The 18,738-nt window shown below is 42.2% G+C and overlaps 1 protein-coding gene across 1 annotated transcript in view; it reads left to right on the forward strand.

Annotated features, from left to right (window-relative positions):
• Positions 1 to 18,738, forward strand: part of PLXNB2 (plexin B2) — a gene marked incomplete in the record, with an annotated part of 671,705 nt that overhangs the window by 525,157 nt on the left and 127,810 nt on the right. The window contains 2 exon segments of the mRNA XM_044087338.1: positions 12,070 to 12,136; positions 15,246 to 15,392. Coding sequence (XP_043943273.1) covers positions 12,070 to 12,136; positions 15,246 to 15,392 — 214 coding nt within the window.

An 18,738-nucleotide genomic window follows, 5' to 3' on the forward strand; every position in this document is an offset into this window, starting at 1 on the left:
TGGTCCTGCAGGGTGGTGCTAGCAGCAGACAAACGAAAAGAGTGACTGTTTTCAAGATAAAAGTATAATTTACTGCTATTACCTGTGCGACCGTCTTTCCTCACCGAAAAGCGAGTTTAATTTGCTCTTTTGCCTGTTTTAAGCTTGTTTTTTGTGATTTCCAATACCTGCACTTTTAAAAGTTTGTTTGTTTGAATTTAACTGTTGAGGCTGCTCACTCAAGTGCACTAGCCTGTGTTAAGATTTTACTGTACTTTTTCTGCTGTTTGTTCTGCTAAAAAAGAAAAAACAAAAAAATATCCTTGTTTCCTGCCATTCCTGACCTAGAATAGTCCCTAATACAGGCATTGCTATATTCTGGACTTTAGAATAGTTCCTGTGTTGCCCATTTCCTTACTTGGATAGAAGGAAGCATCTTTGTTCACTAGTGGGAGTGGGAAGCTTTGAGCAGCCTATCTTTCCCTGGAGGAGTGATCTCAGCACAAGAATCTTGTAGTTTATTGGACATTTTGGGCTATTTTCTAGCTCTAAGTTCCCTGTATAAAAACCCGCCTTGGCGTGGTTTTGCGCGATTTTGCAAATAGCGCAGTATCGGGCTGCACCGCTTAACCAGGCTTAAACAATTCTCGTCTCCACAAAGTCTGCTCTTCACTTTTTCACTTAGATCTGCTCTATTCTCTCAAGTAAAGACCTATTCTCAACCTACAACCTAGCACTGCTCTTACAAGCAATTATATAAGTTAGCACTAATAAACTAATAGCACTACCTCCTCATATACTCCCTTGGAGTACTCGTCCCCTATTGGTCCTTTTTTGTCAGCCATAAAGGAGTTACTTATAATTTACTGGCATGTCCAAAGGTCAGTTGCTAGTTTCCTCTCCAGTCCATCTGGTGAATCTGGGAATCCTGAGGCAATGTTACAACTGCCTCATGTACACAGACAGCACTCTCCTCCTCCCAACAAGTACTAATATATGCGAGAGATGCAACCATATAGCCAAACTGGAGGCTGAGCTCTCTCAACGCAGTACTGGCGCAACCAGTCAGGAGGAGAAGGCAACTATACATACCACAAATCCAGTCGCACATAGACCTACCACATCATCAAACCAAACACGTAAACACACTAAAACATACTCGGAGGCTCTAAATACAAATCTGCCTAAGCAGCAGAGACCTCCGAAGCAGACATCCAAGCAACCTCTACCACAAAACAAAAAAAGTGAAACACATACTTCACATAATCAGTGTGCCAAGCAGTCACAGCCCTTAAGGGCAAACAACACACCTGATACACTTGTAATAGGTGACTCTATTGTCAGGCACACTGATGTCCCACTCACCAGGCTGAACAAGGAGAAGGTCACGGTGAGCTGCCTGTCGGGTGCCAGGATCCGCCACATAACACAAGCACTCAGGTCACTCCAAAGCAAGTTCAAATATGACTCTGTCGTTGTCCATGCTGGTGTGAATGACCTGAGCCGTACCTATCCCTGGACTACATGAAAAGAGACATAGAGGAGCTCTCAGATCATGTAGCCCAAACAGGTATGACCCTGACCTTGAGTAGCATCTTACCCTCACCAAAAATGATGCCACAGTATAAAGAAAAAATCAATTTTAACAATTGGCTAAGGTTCTGGTGTCATTCAGAGAGGATCCAGTGTCTGTCAGCCTGGGATGGCATTCTCGACAAGCCACGTTGCTTCACTAGGGATGGCTTGCACCTGTCACCTCTGGGCTTTCGGATACTGGCAAAGGCTCTTGCCACCCCCATAGTGCCTTTTTTAGGCAAGGCTCAAAAGACAAACCCACCTCCATAGACAACACAAGGAAAAATAAACTAAGGGTAATGCTACTCAACGCCAGAAGTCTAAACCTCAAAATGCACACACTCAAAGCTCTCCTCACTATGGAGAATATCGATGTCTGTGCAGTAACAGAAACCTGGTTCAAGGCTGCCGAGAGCACCCCAGCACTACCAGGCAATACCTCATACCATGATTTTCAGCCCCAAAACTCAGACCGAATCACAAAAGGAGGGGGTGTATTCATATTCATCAAGGATACCCACACCTCCATGTTAGTGGCACTGCACGCAGCATCAGAAACCATCCATGTGCAACTAACAGTGGGCAAAACTGCCTTTCAGTTTGTAGCCTGCTACAGACCACCATCCCAGACTCTGCAACCTCACGTGGCTTTCCTGAGAACACTGGAGAATATGAAGGTCTCTCCAAATACCTTTATATTGGGTGACTTCAACTACCCTAACATAGACTGGGAGCACTACTCAAGCCCCAACAGCCTAGCCCAGAGGTTCCTAGAATTTATTAACTCAAATGCTATGGAACAACTGGTCAGCACACCTACAAGATGGGAAAACATACTGGACCTGATCATCACAAACATGGGGACTCTATGCTCTGCACCAGAGGTACACCCCTTATTGGTAAGATCAGACCACAAATTAATCTCACTGGACATCCACATCCCGACCCCACCACCACCCCAGAAAACCACAGTAAAAAATTTCTCCAAGGCTAATTTCACACTTCTCAAAACTGAGGTGAATTCACTCAAAGCCCCCGGGCCAGTGGAAACTACGGCCCAGACTGCAGAATCCTTTATAAATGCATTCTATGGCCATCTTCAGGAATGCATGGATAATGCAATCCCAAATAAAACCAAGACCCAATCCTCCAAAGGCAGGCGTCCTGTCTAGTGGACCACTGCCATAAATAAGCTATACAACAAAAGGGGGAAGATACTGCAGGATAGAGCAAAATCCCTCAATAAGAAAGTGTCACTGATCAGTACTAGCAAAAAACTACGGTCCCTCATAAAATCATCCAAGGCCAGCTTCGAGAGAAAAATTGCACAAGACACTAAAGATAACCACATGGCCTTCTTTAGTTATGTTAGGAACCTGGGTGGCAACTCCCAGATATGTTCGGAGTTGGTCCAAAATGACAAAAAATACACTGAACCCACAGACATTGCCAACATCCTGGCGGACAGGTTCAGTGCAAACTTCTCCCCCCCCAAAAGATCAAATATCTATCCCAGCAGAGAGTTGTCTCCCTGGCATCTCAGATACTCAGGTGTGAGCTGCCCTCTCCAAAGCAAAAAACACAGCATCAATGGGACCAGACGGTGTCCTGGGCTGCATCCTACAGGAGCTCCAAGAAGAGCTAAAACCTCATATTAGGTTACTGTTCAATCTCAGCCTTACTACAGGATATGTACCCAAGGAATGGCTACAGCAACAGTGGTCCCACTCCACAAACGTGGAGCCTCAACGGACCCTGGAAACTATCGCCCCATAAGCCTGACTAGCCTGGTCTGTGAAGCTATGGAGCAGATCATCATGGAACTCATAAACAAAGACATTGGGGAATTACAGACGCTAGATCTTACACAATTCGGCTTTGTTAAAGGCAGATCCTGCCTCTTGAACCTGGTAGACTTCTTCGAAACAGTCACCAAGGCCATAGATGAAGGGAAGGTAGTCCACACAGCCTACCTGGACCTCGCAAAAGCCTTTGACACCATACCCCACTCTGGCATGATAGATAAGCTCTCCAGCCTAAATATTAACCCCTATGTCATAAGATGGATTGCAAACTGGCTCAAGGACAGATCCCACATGGTCAGAATTGCGGGTGCCATGTCAGACTCTAAACCTGTTACAAGTGGCATCCCACAGGGCTCAGTCCTGGGACCGCTCTTGTTCGGTATATATTTTCAGAGGTACAGGCCAACACGGGAGGACTTTGGCTGACCAAGTTTGCAGATGAATGCAAACTGGGTGCCATAATTGACTCTCCAGCTGACACAGGCATCCTCCAAAAGGGTCTCACAGAGACGGACAACTAGTACGAAAGCCATGGCCTGAAACTAAATGCCAAGAAGTGTATAGTCATCCCCTTTGGAAAAACAAAGTGCCCACAAACTACCACATAGGCGGTAATCCATTAAGTACAGAGGAAGTAATTGGGAACCCAAGTTGATAGTAATCTCTCCTTTGACAACCACGTTGCCAAAGTGGTTAGAAAGACCTTCTATATAGCCCACCTTATCATGAAAGGGTTCACATCTAGATCAAGGGAGGTCATTGTGCCCCTTTACTCATCCCTCATCAGGCCCATAATTGAATACAGTTCCCCGTTTGGGATGTACCTTACCCGACACCTGCAGCAACTGGAAAGACCACAAAAGTACCTCACCAAGAGGATCAAGGGTCTCAGATGACCTATGCTGCCAGGTTAAAGAAACTCCAGCTCTACTCAGTTGCATACCGCCTGCTTAGAGGCGATCTATGCCTGACGTATAAAGCCATGTCCAACCCAGAATTAATGGACATGCTCCACCTCAAAAAAATCCAAATCCACTAGAGCTTACGCGCTCAAGGGACTTGAATCCCAACACAGATATTAATAGGACATGCTGGAGAGACAGATTTGTGACCCAGAGGCTCCCAGCACTCTGGAATAGAATCCCAGTCCATATCAGGCAGAGCCCCTCACTGACTCTCTTCAAGAGAAATCTTGACGAGTGGATGGGAGATCGTAGGTTTACCCTGGGGATCTCTTCTGTGTCACTACTAGACAGAGGCACAGTAAACTCACCTAAAAAGGGCACAGTAAACCCCATTTTTAAGGGGTGGCGAAAGCCAAACCCACTCTGGCTAAGCTGATAAATGCCCTAGGGCATATAGCCTAGTATCAACCTATAAACCCATGAAGTAATGTGCTGAGTATTTCCACCAATACCTGCCTTGGCTAAGACAAGCAGCCTGCAGGTGCAAGCAATTAATTATAAGAGGTGTGCACAGAGCTTTATGAGTGACCTTTTTTGTGGATTCATGTTAAAATGTAGTTAATTTTAAAATGGATATTGACAAAAAAGTTAATGAAACTAAAGAAAAGTGGGATAAGAAATGAAGTTTGGAAATTAAATTGTTTTACAGAAAATTGCTTCTACACCAGCATTAGTATTTAAATGCATTAAGTACAACAGTGCATGCTGTAGTTTATTTAAAGTTTGCCAGCAAGCTCTTTTTTTTAAGGCTAAACATTAATTTTTACTGAAACCATGCAAGTTATTTATCACATCTGGTCATGGAATAGATTTTTGAAATGAAAAGAAAAGACTGTTGAGGTTGTGTTGGTTGGACTTAAGATGTCCCCTGTTGAATATCTCTAGATCTGGTGAGTATGTGACAAGTTTTACGATCTCCATGTGGCTGCACTCTTTCTCTCCCACTTACAAAAGGTAACTGTGGAGTGGATCAGGCCACTCGTGTTCATCGTATGTTAAATGCATTCTCATACTGCAGTTTACAAGAGTCTTGTGACTGTACTAGCACTTATAGTTGGGTAAAATGGTCGTCAAAGTTATACTACTAAGATGTTATTTTGGGACCTTCCATTCCTTTAATCCATACTGTTACTTCTAAAAGTGATACAAAAGAGTATTCTCAAGAGAGTATTCTCAAGCCAAGCCAGTCACTTTGTATTTCACACATTTTCCTTTAAGATTTTGATTTTACTGTTTATTGAAATGTTGCATCACAAGCTTCTACGGGTTTTTGACAAATTGTTGAATTCAAAGTGCTTAGTTAAGGTCACATTTCATAGAAGTACTCTGCTCTGATTTGCTGTTTATTGAATTTATCACTTTTACAGACCTACAGACTTTTGTGCACTGAGAGGGTGCCTGGCAGTGGTACAGCGGTTAAGGTTGTGAGCTGTAGTTTGTTTCTCTCAGCCTTCATTAGTCTACCGTGAAATCATGAGCAAGTTACTTAACCAGGCATTGTTCACAGGTCATCTCTGGGCCCACATAGTTAACATATGGGTATTATTATTGTATGCCTACACATTCCCCCACACTTAACCCAGCAGTCTTTTAAAGAACATATAAATATCTCTTTAACATCAGATTAACTTGCTGAAAATGTAAAATCACCTAGCTAGTCTCCTCCAGTCATCTCATATTGCATGCTTAGGAGGTTTTGCAACGTTGCCTTTATTTGTTCCCGTCTTAGATGCTTCACTTCTATCATCCTTTGTCATTCCTGGCTATTTCTGTCTTGCATCCATTTCCATTCTGCAGATTTGCATAAAATTCCAGATTTTTCTCTGAGGAAACTATTCATGTACCTCAGTACTGTTATTTGAACTAAAATATATAATGTTCTTCATTCCACATTGCTGCAGTCCTAACCATTGGGTAGTCCGCTGTCCAGTCGGCCCGAATACCAAAGTATATGGCTGACGTCGGTCAAGGCGCATTAGACTGATGTCAGGACGTCAGGGTACTAATGCGCATGACCGACGTCATATCCTCAGTCTTTTTTGCCGCATGGTCCGATGCAGAAGCAGTTTTGCGAGTGCAGGTTGGCGTTCTGAAATTTTCTGAAGTCGGAGTTTCAGACCGAATCAAAGTTGGCTAAGTACCCGTTGGGAACATTTTGTTTTTTCTTGCCTCAGTATTTAACCGGATGTCAGAAAAAGTGAATAACTGTATTTCTTGTGGGAAACAGATACCTCATAGGGATTACCATACTTTGTGTATACCTTGTTTAGGGCCTGAGCACGACGTTGTTGGATGCCGCTCTTGTGCTAGATTTAACAAACGCACTATTAAGAGAAGGTTAGACTGTGCCAGGTTAGTGTTTGGGAAGCGTTGTAATTATAAAATGCCGTCGGATGCTCCGACGCCCGCTTCGTCCAAAAAGCGCAAGGACAAAGCAGCAAAGCCTAGGGTTGAAGAACCGGCAGTCCCGGACGTCGGTTCTTTAGAAGGCTCAGTGGAGCCAGAAGTTTTGCCAGGAGTTTCTGGGGAGTCTCAGGCAGAGACTTTACTGTTAAGGATGTGCCCTCTCAGGAGGTAGGCCAGGCTGAGGGGGCTTCTCAGGTAACTGTTCTTCCCTCTCTTCCCAAGGTAGTTAGAGCCTCTCCTTCTGTTTCCAAGACTTCTTTGAGAGGTAGGCCAAGCTTAGCTTCAGTGGGGGCTTCTCCTAGCACTTCAGGTTCTGTGCCTAAGAAACATATGCTTAAAATGGCAGAGGATTTGATTACTATGATTAGAGGTTCTATGCCCCCTCCTGATAAGAGGCCTAGGGTGGAGCCTGAGATTGAGAGTTTTGAACGGTGTTCAGAGGCTTCTGAGTCTTCGGCTGAAGACTTGCAGGAGTTTCCTCATTATTCTGATTCTGATGTGGATGATTCCACTCCTTCAGCTTCTCCTCCTGAGGATTTTTCATTTTCAGAGACTCTGCATTCCATGAGGGAGCATTTTAAATGGGAAGGCCAAGATTTCTCTGATTCCAGGAAGAGGCTTAGGGAATTTTGTTTTACCCCAGCATAGGCCCTTAGCTATACCTCCTGTGTTGAATGTGGTGGAAGATGTTTTTGCAGAGGCTTCCCTGAACCCTGATTCTTTGCCTCCTGCCCCTGTTAAACCTGATAGGTACTATAGGGTGCCTGAAGCTCATAAGTATCTTTTAAGAGTCCTAGGGCAGACCCAGAAATTGTTTCTCAGGGGCCTAAGGGTGTTAAGGCCTCGGTTGTTAAAAATCCTGTTCCCTCTGATAAAGAGGCAAGGGCTTTGGATAGATGGGGAAAGAAAGTGTATACTTCTTCCACTTTAGCCATGAGGGCGTTGAATTGTCAGTTTCACATGCTAAAATATCAAAATTATCTCCTTTCACAATTGAAATCTAAGGTGGATGCTCTGGCGGAAGGTATTGAGTGTAAAGAGTTGCTGGATTTAGTTCATGTGTCTGAACAAGTGGGTAAGCATTCTTTGCAATGTGGTTTTGATGCTGTGCAGGCCTCCTCGAGGGTGGCTGCCACTGGTTCTGTTCTTCGCAGGCACGCTTGGTTGAGGGATCAGAATTTAGCTGAGCATGTTAAGACAAGGATTTTGGATGCTCCTTTACAGTCTGATGTGTTGTTTGGTTCGCCTGTGGAAGCAGTTTTAAAGAAAATGGAGGACAAGGCTAAATCTATGCAGACTGTTAAAGATTTTTGCAGGTGCAGCCTCCAAAGTTTAGCAGAAATTGGCCTACTAAGGGATGGACATATCCTGCTTATGATTCCCAGTCTAGGGGTAGGTCTAGACGTGGTAGGGGCAGAGCTCAAGGTTCTTTTAGGCCTAGAACAGGGAGTTCTCCTGCTCAGACTTCTGGTGAGGGCAGGGGTCAGTCCTTTCGTAAACAGACCCAATGACCTGCCTTTTCAGCTGCCAGTTCATTCTCGTCTGGCAGCTCCTTTGGGAGGAAGACTGTCTCTTTTCAAAGAAAATTGGGATTTAATTACTCAAGACAGATGGGTTTTGGATATCATTCACCACGGTTACAGGTTTTATTTCCATACCTTGCCCCTTTCAAAGGCATGCCAGACGTTCCTCCTCCACAAAGGAAAGAGGCTCACAAGCAAATTTCTCTGTTACTCCAAATAGGGGCCATTCAGCCAGTCCCTGTACCAGAAAGGGGCCTAGGATTTTATTCTCGCCTGTTCCTAGTACCAAAGAAGGGGAACACGTGGAGACCAATTTTGGATTTATCTATCCTCAACACTTATCTGGACATTCCAAAGTTCAAAATGTTGACGTTACAACAGCTTTTACCTCTGCTGGGCAAAGATCACTGGATGGTAACTTTAGATCTCAAGGAAGCTTACCTTCATGTGCCTATAAGACTAAGTTGCAGAAAATATCTGCGTTTTCGAGCTGGAAATTCTCATTATCAGTTCTCTGCATTGCCCTTTGGCTTATCTACTGCGCCCAGAGTATTCACAAAGGTTCTGGCTCCAGTGATAGCTTACTTCAGGCTAAAAGGAATTCCAATCTATCCTTATTTGGACGACTGCCTGATTCTGGCTCAAGAAAAGGAAGACCTTCTACAGCATTTGGAATATGTCATAGCAGTGCTAAGATGCCTAGGGTATTCTGTGAACGAAATAAAGTCCAGTCTAGTACCCTCTCAAGACATGTGCTTTCTGGGTGTGAGACTGAATACAGCAGCCCAGATGGCCTTTTTAACCCCGGACAAACAAAAGAATCTTTCCAGTTACTTCCATCAATTATCTCTTCAGTCCGGGCTGACTGCAAGGACAGTCCTTCAAGCCTTAGGGTTCATGGCATCTTGTATTCTGGTGCTTCCCAATGCCAAACTGCATATGAGGAAGCTGCAATGGTATCTCAAAAATGTATGGACACAGCACTGCCAGGATTTGGACACTGTCATTCAAATAATACCTTGCATTCAAAAGAATTTTTGTGGTGGGCTCAGGAATGTCACCTAAACAAGGGACTCTCTGTGACCCGGCCAGAGGCGAGTCAGATTTTAACGACAGATGCCTCGGACATTGCTTGGGGAGCTCATCTAAATGGAAAGTGGATACAAGACAAGTGGCCTGCCAGACTTCAGCATCTACATATCAACATGAAGGAGATGTTAGCAGTCCAGTTTGCATTAATGGCTTTCAAGGAGTTACTTCTTCCAGGGCAGGTGTTGATTCTAACAGACAACACAACTGTCATGTGGTACATCAACAAACAAGGGGGAACACATTCTTATCCTCTATGCAGGCAAGCAATGATTTTATGGGAAACTGCGCTCAGCTTGCAACTAACTCTACAGGCAAGGTTTCTGCCGGGAGCACAGAACTCCTTAGCAGATGTGTTAAGCAGACAAACCATGGAAACTGGATCTTCATGTATTTCAGAAATTGACAGTGTCATGGGGAACTCCAGACATAGATCTGTTCGCTTCTCCACTAAACCACCAGCTGCCAAAGTTTTGCACAAAGGGGTTTCATCACACAGCTTGGAAAGTGGATGCTCTTTCTTTCAGTTGGAAAAATCTTCATGTGTATGCCTTTCCACCTCTGCCTCTTCTTCCAAAGGTGCTCCTAAAGGTCAGACAAGACAAGCCAAGGATGATTTTAATAGCTCCAGATTGGCCTCGGCAACACTGGTACCCACTACTAAGGAGTCTGGTAAGGAAGCCTCCATGGCCTTTGCCTTTGATTCCACATCTGTTATCTCAGAAGGACGGTCACCTGCTAAATGTCAAGCTTCACTCTCTTCATCTAACAGCCTGGCATATTCTGTTCTGAAACACAGCAGGTCTCAACTTCCTCAACAAGTTTTAAATGTGATTATGGAAGCCTGAAGACCTAGTACAAGGAAGGTGTACGCAGAAAAATGGAAGAGATTTTTATTTTGGAGTGCAGCAAAGAATTTGGAGATTTCTGAGCCTAATTTGAGTGTGGCTCTTCAATATCTTACTGAGTTATTGGACAAAGGTTTGTCCTTCTCTTCCATTAAGATTCATGCTGCAGCAATTTCAGCTCACTATGATTGTGACCCACCATTGTTTTCGCATCCTTTGTTCAAGCAGTTTCTTAGAGGGGCAAAGAATATAAGACCCCACGTGAGCTCCTACTCCTGCTTGGGATCTCAATTTTGTGTTGGAAAAACTTACTCTACAACCTTTTGAGCCTGCGGCTACTGCTGAATTGAAATACTTGTCATGGAAGACTGCTTTTTTGTTGGCTATTACTTCTGCAAGAAGGGTTTCTGAGTTGCAGGCCCTTATGGCAGTAGAGCCCTTTTTGATTTTCCATAAGGATAGGGTATCATTACGTACTAATCCTTCCTTTATGCCTAAAGTGGTTTCTAGTGTGGCTTTAAACCAAACTATTCATTTGCCTACTTTCTATGCAGATCCCCAAAATAAGGGGAAAAGATTTTGCACACTTTAGATGTACATAGGCAGTTGCGTTATTATTTAAGCAGGACTAAGGATTTTAGGCAGTCTCAGCAGTTGTTTGTTTCTTTTGCTTTGAGTTCTCAGGGCAAGCCTGTGTCTAAGCAAACTATTTCTAAGTGGATTGGGTTTTGCATTTCATTTTGTTATTCCCATCATGGCAAGGAGATTCCAGCTGGGATTAGGCCTCATTCCACTAGGGCTACTGCCACTTCAACAGCATTTCTAAGGGGTGGCAACTAAGGATATTTTGGAGGCAGCTACTTGGAGTTCAGTGCATACTTTCTCTAAGCATTATCACCTTCCTCTCTACTCTAAGTCTAGGGCTGGTTTTGCCACAGCTATTTTGCAAGGCATGTTGACAGCTCCTGCTTCCTTATGATTTGCCAGCCTCCCTTAACTCTGCTTTGGGATTCTACCCAATGGTTAGGACTGCAGCAATGTGGAATGAAGAACATAGTGCAGTTTTGTACCTACCATAAATGTAGATGTTCGAGGATCCACATTGCTGCAGTCCAATTTACCCTCCCTCCTTCCCCTCTGTGTTTAGGGGTGTTGGTGTGGGTTAAGATATACTCTGGTACATTTGTATATATTGTATATATGTTTGGTGCAGGGTTTTTTGGTTTTTTGGTTTGGGGCTTGTCTTTTTAGGGTCTTCTGACATCTGGGGCAAGAAAAGACTGAGGATATGACGTCGGTCATGCGCATTAGTACCCTGACGTCCTGACATCAGTCTAATGCGCCTTGACCGACGTCAGCCATATACTTTGGTATTCGGGCCGACTGGACAGCGGACTACCCAATGGTTAGGACTGCAGCAATGTGGATCCTCGAACATCTACATTTATGGTAGGTACAAAACTGTACTTTTTGTGTTGTTATTGGCGCTTCCCAGTTCACCTCTGAAAATGGGGATTTGTCCAGGAGGGCTAACCTCGTTAGTAAAATATAAATTAATAAATATTCAAGCTTCAAGGTTGCATATATCAGAGAAGAGTTAAAAGAGCTCAGTGTTCCATTAAGATGTCAAATTCACTGAAGTGGTTATATCAGCAGTTACTTTTAATCAGCTATAATTCTGCACTTTTGAGGTTGGCCAGGTGCTATCACCTGTATAATTGTAAATTCAAAGAGTTTTTCCTGAACAGGCAAAATATTTGTCTGACTACATGATACTTAATAAAGTTTAAAAAGTACATCTGTGATTTGTCAGTGTTTAATTTGCAAAGTAAACCGTTTATTTAATTTGACTCTCTTAATGTCTTGTTTGTAATTGTAGGTCAGAGACTGTTGTGGAACGAATGCTTGCCAACTGGATGTCAATCTGCCTGTACAGTTTCCTTAAGGTAATGTCCCTTCTGTGTACTTCTGTTTTGCAAATAATTTGTAGTACTTGTTTTCTTTATAGTATATATCTAATCAGCCAATCACTGGATATTTCCTAATGTACAACTACCAAACCATTTAGTAGTGACTGTCACATTAATTCTGTTCTGCACCATTGCATCCTTGGACAGATCCATTCTGCATAGAAATCTTCCACCTCCTGCATATGTCAGCTGTCTGCCAAATACTACAAAGTGCAAAGCTTTGTTTTGCGTACAAGACCTCTCTTGCAGCATGACTACAACTCAGCCATTTCACAGTATGCTTTTGTTGCAAACTGTTCTAACCACGTATGTGTTTATAACAGGTGTGTTCAGCATACTTAGTTACCCAATCAGGATAAGATGTTTTACTTTGCACTGGTTACTGCCGGTTTGCTTAGTATTTTCTTTAAAGTGGATGTAGGCCGAGACAGTCCTGCTAGAAGAAAAGGCGGTCATGCTGTTTAGTAAGTGTGCACGTTTCTACTTTTGTGTGTGCATTACCACCCAGCTCACAGCATATTTCTTTATGACCTCAATAGTGTTTGCTTTTTATTTCTGCTTTAAGGCCAAACATTATTATTAGGTATGGTATGGTTTACAGAATTTGCAGACTAGAAATACTCTTATGAACTCTAGGTAAAAGGCAGTATCACATAACTGTTTCTCTAGAAGAGACAAAGACCTCTTCTGCATTCCAGTGCTTGCAGCCCACGTTGAACCAGATCTGTTGCAGTTCTCCTCTGCCAGTAGCTGCTGTGTTTGGTGTGTGAAGCGGCTCTAATCTTTGATATATACTTGCATACAAATATTTCAAGCATGGACATTAATGCCCTTCTAGCCCGCCAATATACCAAAAGACTGGTTCCATAATACATGTCTAGGCTGCTCTTAAAAATGTCTGAACTAGTGCTTGCTTTAATGTAATTTGGTCATCTGTTTCATGCATCAGCTGCACTGACACCTGGAGAACATAGTTTAGGATTTCTGGATAGCCGCTGATAAGGCCATTCATAAAGCAGTTCTTGATGAGTAGAGTAAACCAGATCTCCTGTTCGTGTATGCAAAGACTTTTCAGTACATTAAGAGAATTACTTATCTCTAAAGGCAGTTAAAAAAAAAAATTAACATCATGTATAGTAAGATATCAAGTGAGTATGTAAAGCCCTTGCCTCTGGAGATGACTGTTATGCAATATGTTAATATCCAATAATGTCCTGAGTCCCTCATCATGTGTAGCTTTACAAGCCAAGTATAATTTCCCACTCAGGTTCCTGTAACTTACAGAAAAAAGGTTGGACAATTCAAACCAAACTTTGTACTCGAGGGATAGGAAAATCTTAGTTCTTTTTGTAAATTTCTCTGAACAGTTTGTAACAGGAGTAAGTCACTCTTTCAATAACTGCAAAACAGTGATCTTTATTCCATACTGGGTCTCACACACATGACAAAAAGTTCAATACATACTTCAGAGCTATGAGACGAGAATGTTTTAATATTAGTCCAGAAATTTTTATAGCTTTGATTTTCACATGTTGGGCATTTGAGTTATTAGTAATCCTAACACCAAGGTCCTTATATTCTGAAAACTGGAATAGTTTATTTTATGTTTTTGTGGGATAGAGCACTGATCTCTGTGGACCATTTTCAGATTCAGCCTGGGAGTGGCGTCTGGTGTGATTTGCTCAGAGTCACACAGTTAATGGAAGCTGACAGAATCAAACCTTGCACTACTGGACCACAGGAAACAGCATGTTAACAGCTCTATAATCATGTAAGACAGCTGCCAGACAACACATTAATACATGCTTCTACAGTAACAATGCAATAATTTGAGCAGATAGTTCAAAACCGCCAATTTAATATAAACTAAAGGCTTGCTTTTGCCAAGTAGCACAATCCGGTCTGTATCCCAGTTAATGTTTAGGCCACAAATGTTGACCCAGTGCATTAAATCATTGAGGTAGCTATTAAAATGTGCTACTTTTTTCTGCTGGACAGAGGAACTCCTATTTTAGTATCATCCAGAAGTTGAGATGCAACCTAGTCTGCAAGATGGTAAAAGTGTGAGAAACAAGTTAAACAGTGTGGGCCCTAAAACAGAACCTCAGGGTACACACACCTGAAGTAATTCTAGCCCAATGTCAATACTGGTTTGATATTTTACTCTCTGCTTCCAGTTGAAAAGCCATGTTGCTATCCATTTGATAATATATAGATCAATATAATACTTCTTTAAAGACTCCGTAATTAGAGTAGAATGCTTGTAAAAGATCGAAATAAATGAGACATTTAGCCTCGGTCCATAGTCATACTGTGAATTTCATAGAAATCAGCTAAGTTAGTGAATGTAGATCTGTTTCTAACAACTCCATGTTGAGTCAAATCACATAATGGACTAATATTGTCATTATATTCCAGTAAAGAAAGAATGCACCTCTCAAACGTTTTTCTTAAGGAAGTCAAGGCACTATGCTGTAGTATTTTTTTTTACTCTCATGCTTCAGTACTTTTTTTGCCTACCGATTCATGCAGCTACATTATTTGCATCAGCTTTGTTGTATTGTCCAAGAGGTATGCAAGTTCTCTGCCTGCATATCTTTCTCTTGCACACTGGCATTGTCTTAACATGACTTTTTACTGACCACTGTGGTACTTTAAAGATAGACTCCATGCACATGGGGGTTGTTTACTAGTGCATGAGAACTTCATCACTTATTTTCTTTCCTTACTAGCCTTCTTCTTGGCTCCCTTAGGACTATAACGTAGTAAGGATTGACCGCAAGTCATGACTGAAATGCACAGAAAGTAAATCTCGCAGTGTTTTATGCTGAGGTTGCCTGACCACCAAAATGTAAATAAAACTCTCTTGTTTTAGAGCATACTTCCATTATGTTATTCTTAAAATGTGACTAATGTTTATGATCCTTATGCAATTCTTGCCTGTTTGTCTGACTTGAGTAGTAGCTAGTCATTTCTTGGTCACCAACAGGTACCCCCGCATTATTAATTATTTAAAAAAGTGTGCTCTGCCTGCGTCAGTAAAAGGATCAGACCATGTTTGTTTTTCCCTTCTCCCAAATTGCAGGATTCTGCAGGTGAACCCCTCTACAGATTGTTCAAAGCAATCAAGCATCAAGTAGAGAAAGGGCCTGTTGATGCTGTGCAGAAGAAGGCCAAGTATACGCTGAACGACACTGGACTATTAGGAGACGATGTCGAATACTCAACACTGGTAAGTAAGCGTGCACATATCTCTTACATTCCCATTACAAACGCTGATGGCGTAACATTGCTTATATTGTTTTTCTTATTTTGTAGTAATGTATGCTCATTGCTGAAACAAAAGTTTCTATTTCTATATGTCGCATGATAAAAGGATATAGTCTATAGCATAAAATGCTTGTGCCATGTGTTTATTATTGTTAACACGATGTGATTCTAGAATTTGCAAGGCAGTGTTGTGTTCTTCCATTTCTCTGTAGAGAAGTTTCTGATGCAGTGGTGTACCGTTCATATGTTAGTAGTTCTCTTAAAGAAACGTTATTGAAACCCTCCAGGCTTTCGTGTACCATTTATACATGCAGGGACCTCCTCGGCATCACTTTCTCCTTTCATGTATCAAATGTACGTAGCTGGCTCAACCAGCGTCCATTGCCACTACCATGAACTAACTCCCCCACTCCCTTAGCTCTTATACTCCCTCTGTCGTGCCCCAGTCAATCAGGTCACTGCCTTAACCTTCCTTCCTCTCATTTTAGTAAAAAAAAAATATTTATTTATTTTAAACTGTAGCAAGCAGTTGCTATAATTTATACACTCTTTGGAATGCTACAGCATTCAAGTTTTACTTGAGAGAAAAAAAAAAGCAAGTCTGTTTTCTCTTAGATTATAGCAAACTGCTTTCTACAAATTTAGTGCGCAGTTGCTACAGTGCTCCGGTTTCTATTAAAAAATAGTTTTTTTTTTTACTTTTAAACTTTAGCAAACTGCTTACTACAATTTAGACCACACATGGAGTGCATCAGGTGTGACTGCAAACAATATTTTTTTAAAAGCTGGTGTTCATTAAATAGTGAATGTGATCAGCCAGTTGTGTACCTCCAGTCATTGCTTTCTTTACCCCACCCCAGCTATGTTACTGGACGTAGAATAATGCATCTTACTCTGATAGTCCTCTGTAGTGCCTTAGTGTGGGGGGGGGACTCCTTGAGGGACATTTGTTTCTCTCTCTGTCTCTCTAACTGATGATTGGAAGTGTAAGTGTCCCCCTTTGGCACTTGACATGGTATTTACGTGTCCCCCTTTGGCACTTGACATGGTATTTACAATATCCAGGACTGGGAAGAAGGATTTCCTCTTTGGTACTTTCTTGCCACTCGTACTGTTCAAACGTTAGTCCTAGACTATATCGTAGGAACGTTTATTGTGTTCCTTAAGTCAACATACTGCCAGTCTTGCTAGTTTCTTGTAGCCTTACTAGTTTTCATGTAGTCATTTAGTCAAGGACCACAGTGTTGGGTACTAGTTATCAGCGGCCAAACCTGTTGCAAGCCATTGTTTTGCAGGGGTCTCTACAACCCTTTCTCTTATTTGCACCAACTTCAAAATGTATGTCAGTAGAGTTGTCTGGTCACCTATAGAAAAAGTGTTTGTCAGTGTTTTGTGCTTTAGTCAGTAGAGTTGTCTGGTCACCTATAGAAAAAGTGTTTGTCAGTGTTTTGTGCTTTAGTCAGTAAAGTTGTCTGGTCACCTATAGAAAAAGTGTTTGTCAGTGTTTTGTGCTTTAGTCAGTAGAGTTGTCTGGTCACCTATAGAAAAAGTGTTTGTCAGTGTTTTGTGCTTTAGTCAGTAGAGTTGTCTGGTCACCTATAGAAAAAGTGTTTGTCAGTGTTTTGTGCTTTAGTCAGTAAAGTTGTCTGGTCACCTATAGAAAAAGTGTTTGTCAGTGTTTTGTGCTTTAGTCAGTAAAGTTGTCTGGTCACCTATAGAAAAAGTGTTTGTCAGTGTTTTGTGCTTTAGTCAGTAAAGTTGTCTGGTCACCTATAGAAAAAGTGTTTGTCAGTGTTTTGTGCTTTAGTCAGTAGAGTTGTCTGGTCACCTATACAAAAGTGTTTGTCAGTGTTTTGTGCTTTAGTCAGTAGAGTTGTCTGGTCACCTATAGAAAAAGTGTTTGTCAGTGTTTTGTGCTTTAGTCAGTAAAGTTGTCTGGTCACCTATAGAAAAGTGTTTGTCAGTGTTTTGTGCTTTAGTCAGTAAAGTTGTCTGGTCACCTATAGAAAAAGTGTTTGTCAGTGTTTTGTGCTTTAGTCAGTAAAGTTGTCTGGTCACCTATAGAAAAAGTGTTTGTCAGTGTTTTGTGCTTTAGTCAGTAAAGTTGTCTGGTCACCTATAGAAAAGTGTTTGTCAGTGTTTTGTGCTTTAGTCAGTAAAGTTGTCTGGTCACCTATAGAAAAAGTGTTTGTCAGTGTTTTGTGCTTTAGTCAGTAAAGTTGTCTGGTCACCTATAGAAAAAGTGTTTGTCAGTGTTTTGTGCTTTAGTCAGTAGAGTTGTCTGGTCACCTATAGAAAAAGTGTTTGTCAGTGTTTTGTGCTTTAGTCAGTAGAGTTGTCTGGTCACCTATAGAAAAAGTGTTTGTCAGTGTTTTGTGCTTTAGTGGCACCGCATGGTCTTAACATGGCAGTTTATGACCAGACAGCCTAAAAACCCATAAAAAGTTAGAGGCCCATCAATGTGTATGCATGATGGCAGCAGTGGAAGGCAACTGATGCAGGGGGTTATCAGGAGGAGCAATTCATGACATTCCACACAGGTGTCCGAAAGGAGGGTGAAGTTAAGGGAGGAAAAGAAGACAAAGTAGTTTATTGTAGTAACCTCCATCCATTCACCAGTTGCAAAGAATTGACCTCCCTTGTCATCACCGGCTGGCATATGGGCGGGGGCAGTAGAGGCATTCCTCCAGAAACCTGTCTGGGAAGTGCATCCCAGAGTTTGAGCATCACACCTTCTGCTTTACATTACATGACCATCTGCCATGCTCATGCAGACTATGTTGTCACTTCCCCATGATGAGTGCACTGAGGGTCCATTCTGGCTTGGGAGCTCATTTTCCCTGCAGAATGCTTGACTTGTCATTGAGAATCAATGAGACAGCTACTCTCCCCTTCTCCTGGTGCAGTTGTGTTTTTACTTGGTTTTGGACTTGCATACCCAGCCCATTACATGGTGGGGGGTACGAGAGTGTTGATAAGATAGTGCACAGTTATGTAATGCAGACTGATGAAAACATATGGTATTTCAAAAAGCTATTAAAACCAAGAAGATGTTTATACTTCTCGCCATTTCCTTGTGTCTTCTATCATGACCAAGGGCATGCCGACCCTGTTTGTGTGCCCGTTTCTTGTGTCATAACCAGCTTGCTGCCTGTAGACAGTGCATATGTGTGTGTTTTGCATGCATACTTGCATCCGTTTCTTGTGTTTTGACCAACGTGCTGCCTTCAGCACATGCTGGCCCTTTGTGTGCATCTGTTTTCTTGTACATGGTAACACAACCTAATTTTCCTGCAGCCGGGAAACAT

Source organism: Protopterus annectens, chromosome 11.part0, assembly GCF_019279795.1.
Source record: "Protopterus annectens isolate FY-2018-M chromosome 11.part0, PAN1.0, whole genome shotgun sequence".
Taxonomy (NCBI): Eukaryota; Metazoa; Chordata; order Ceratodontiformes; family Protopteridae; genus Protopterus; species Protopterus annectens.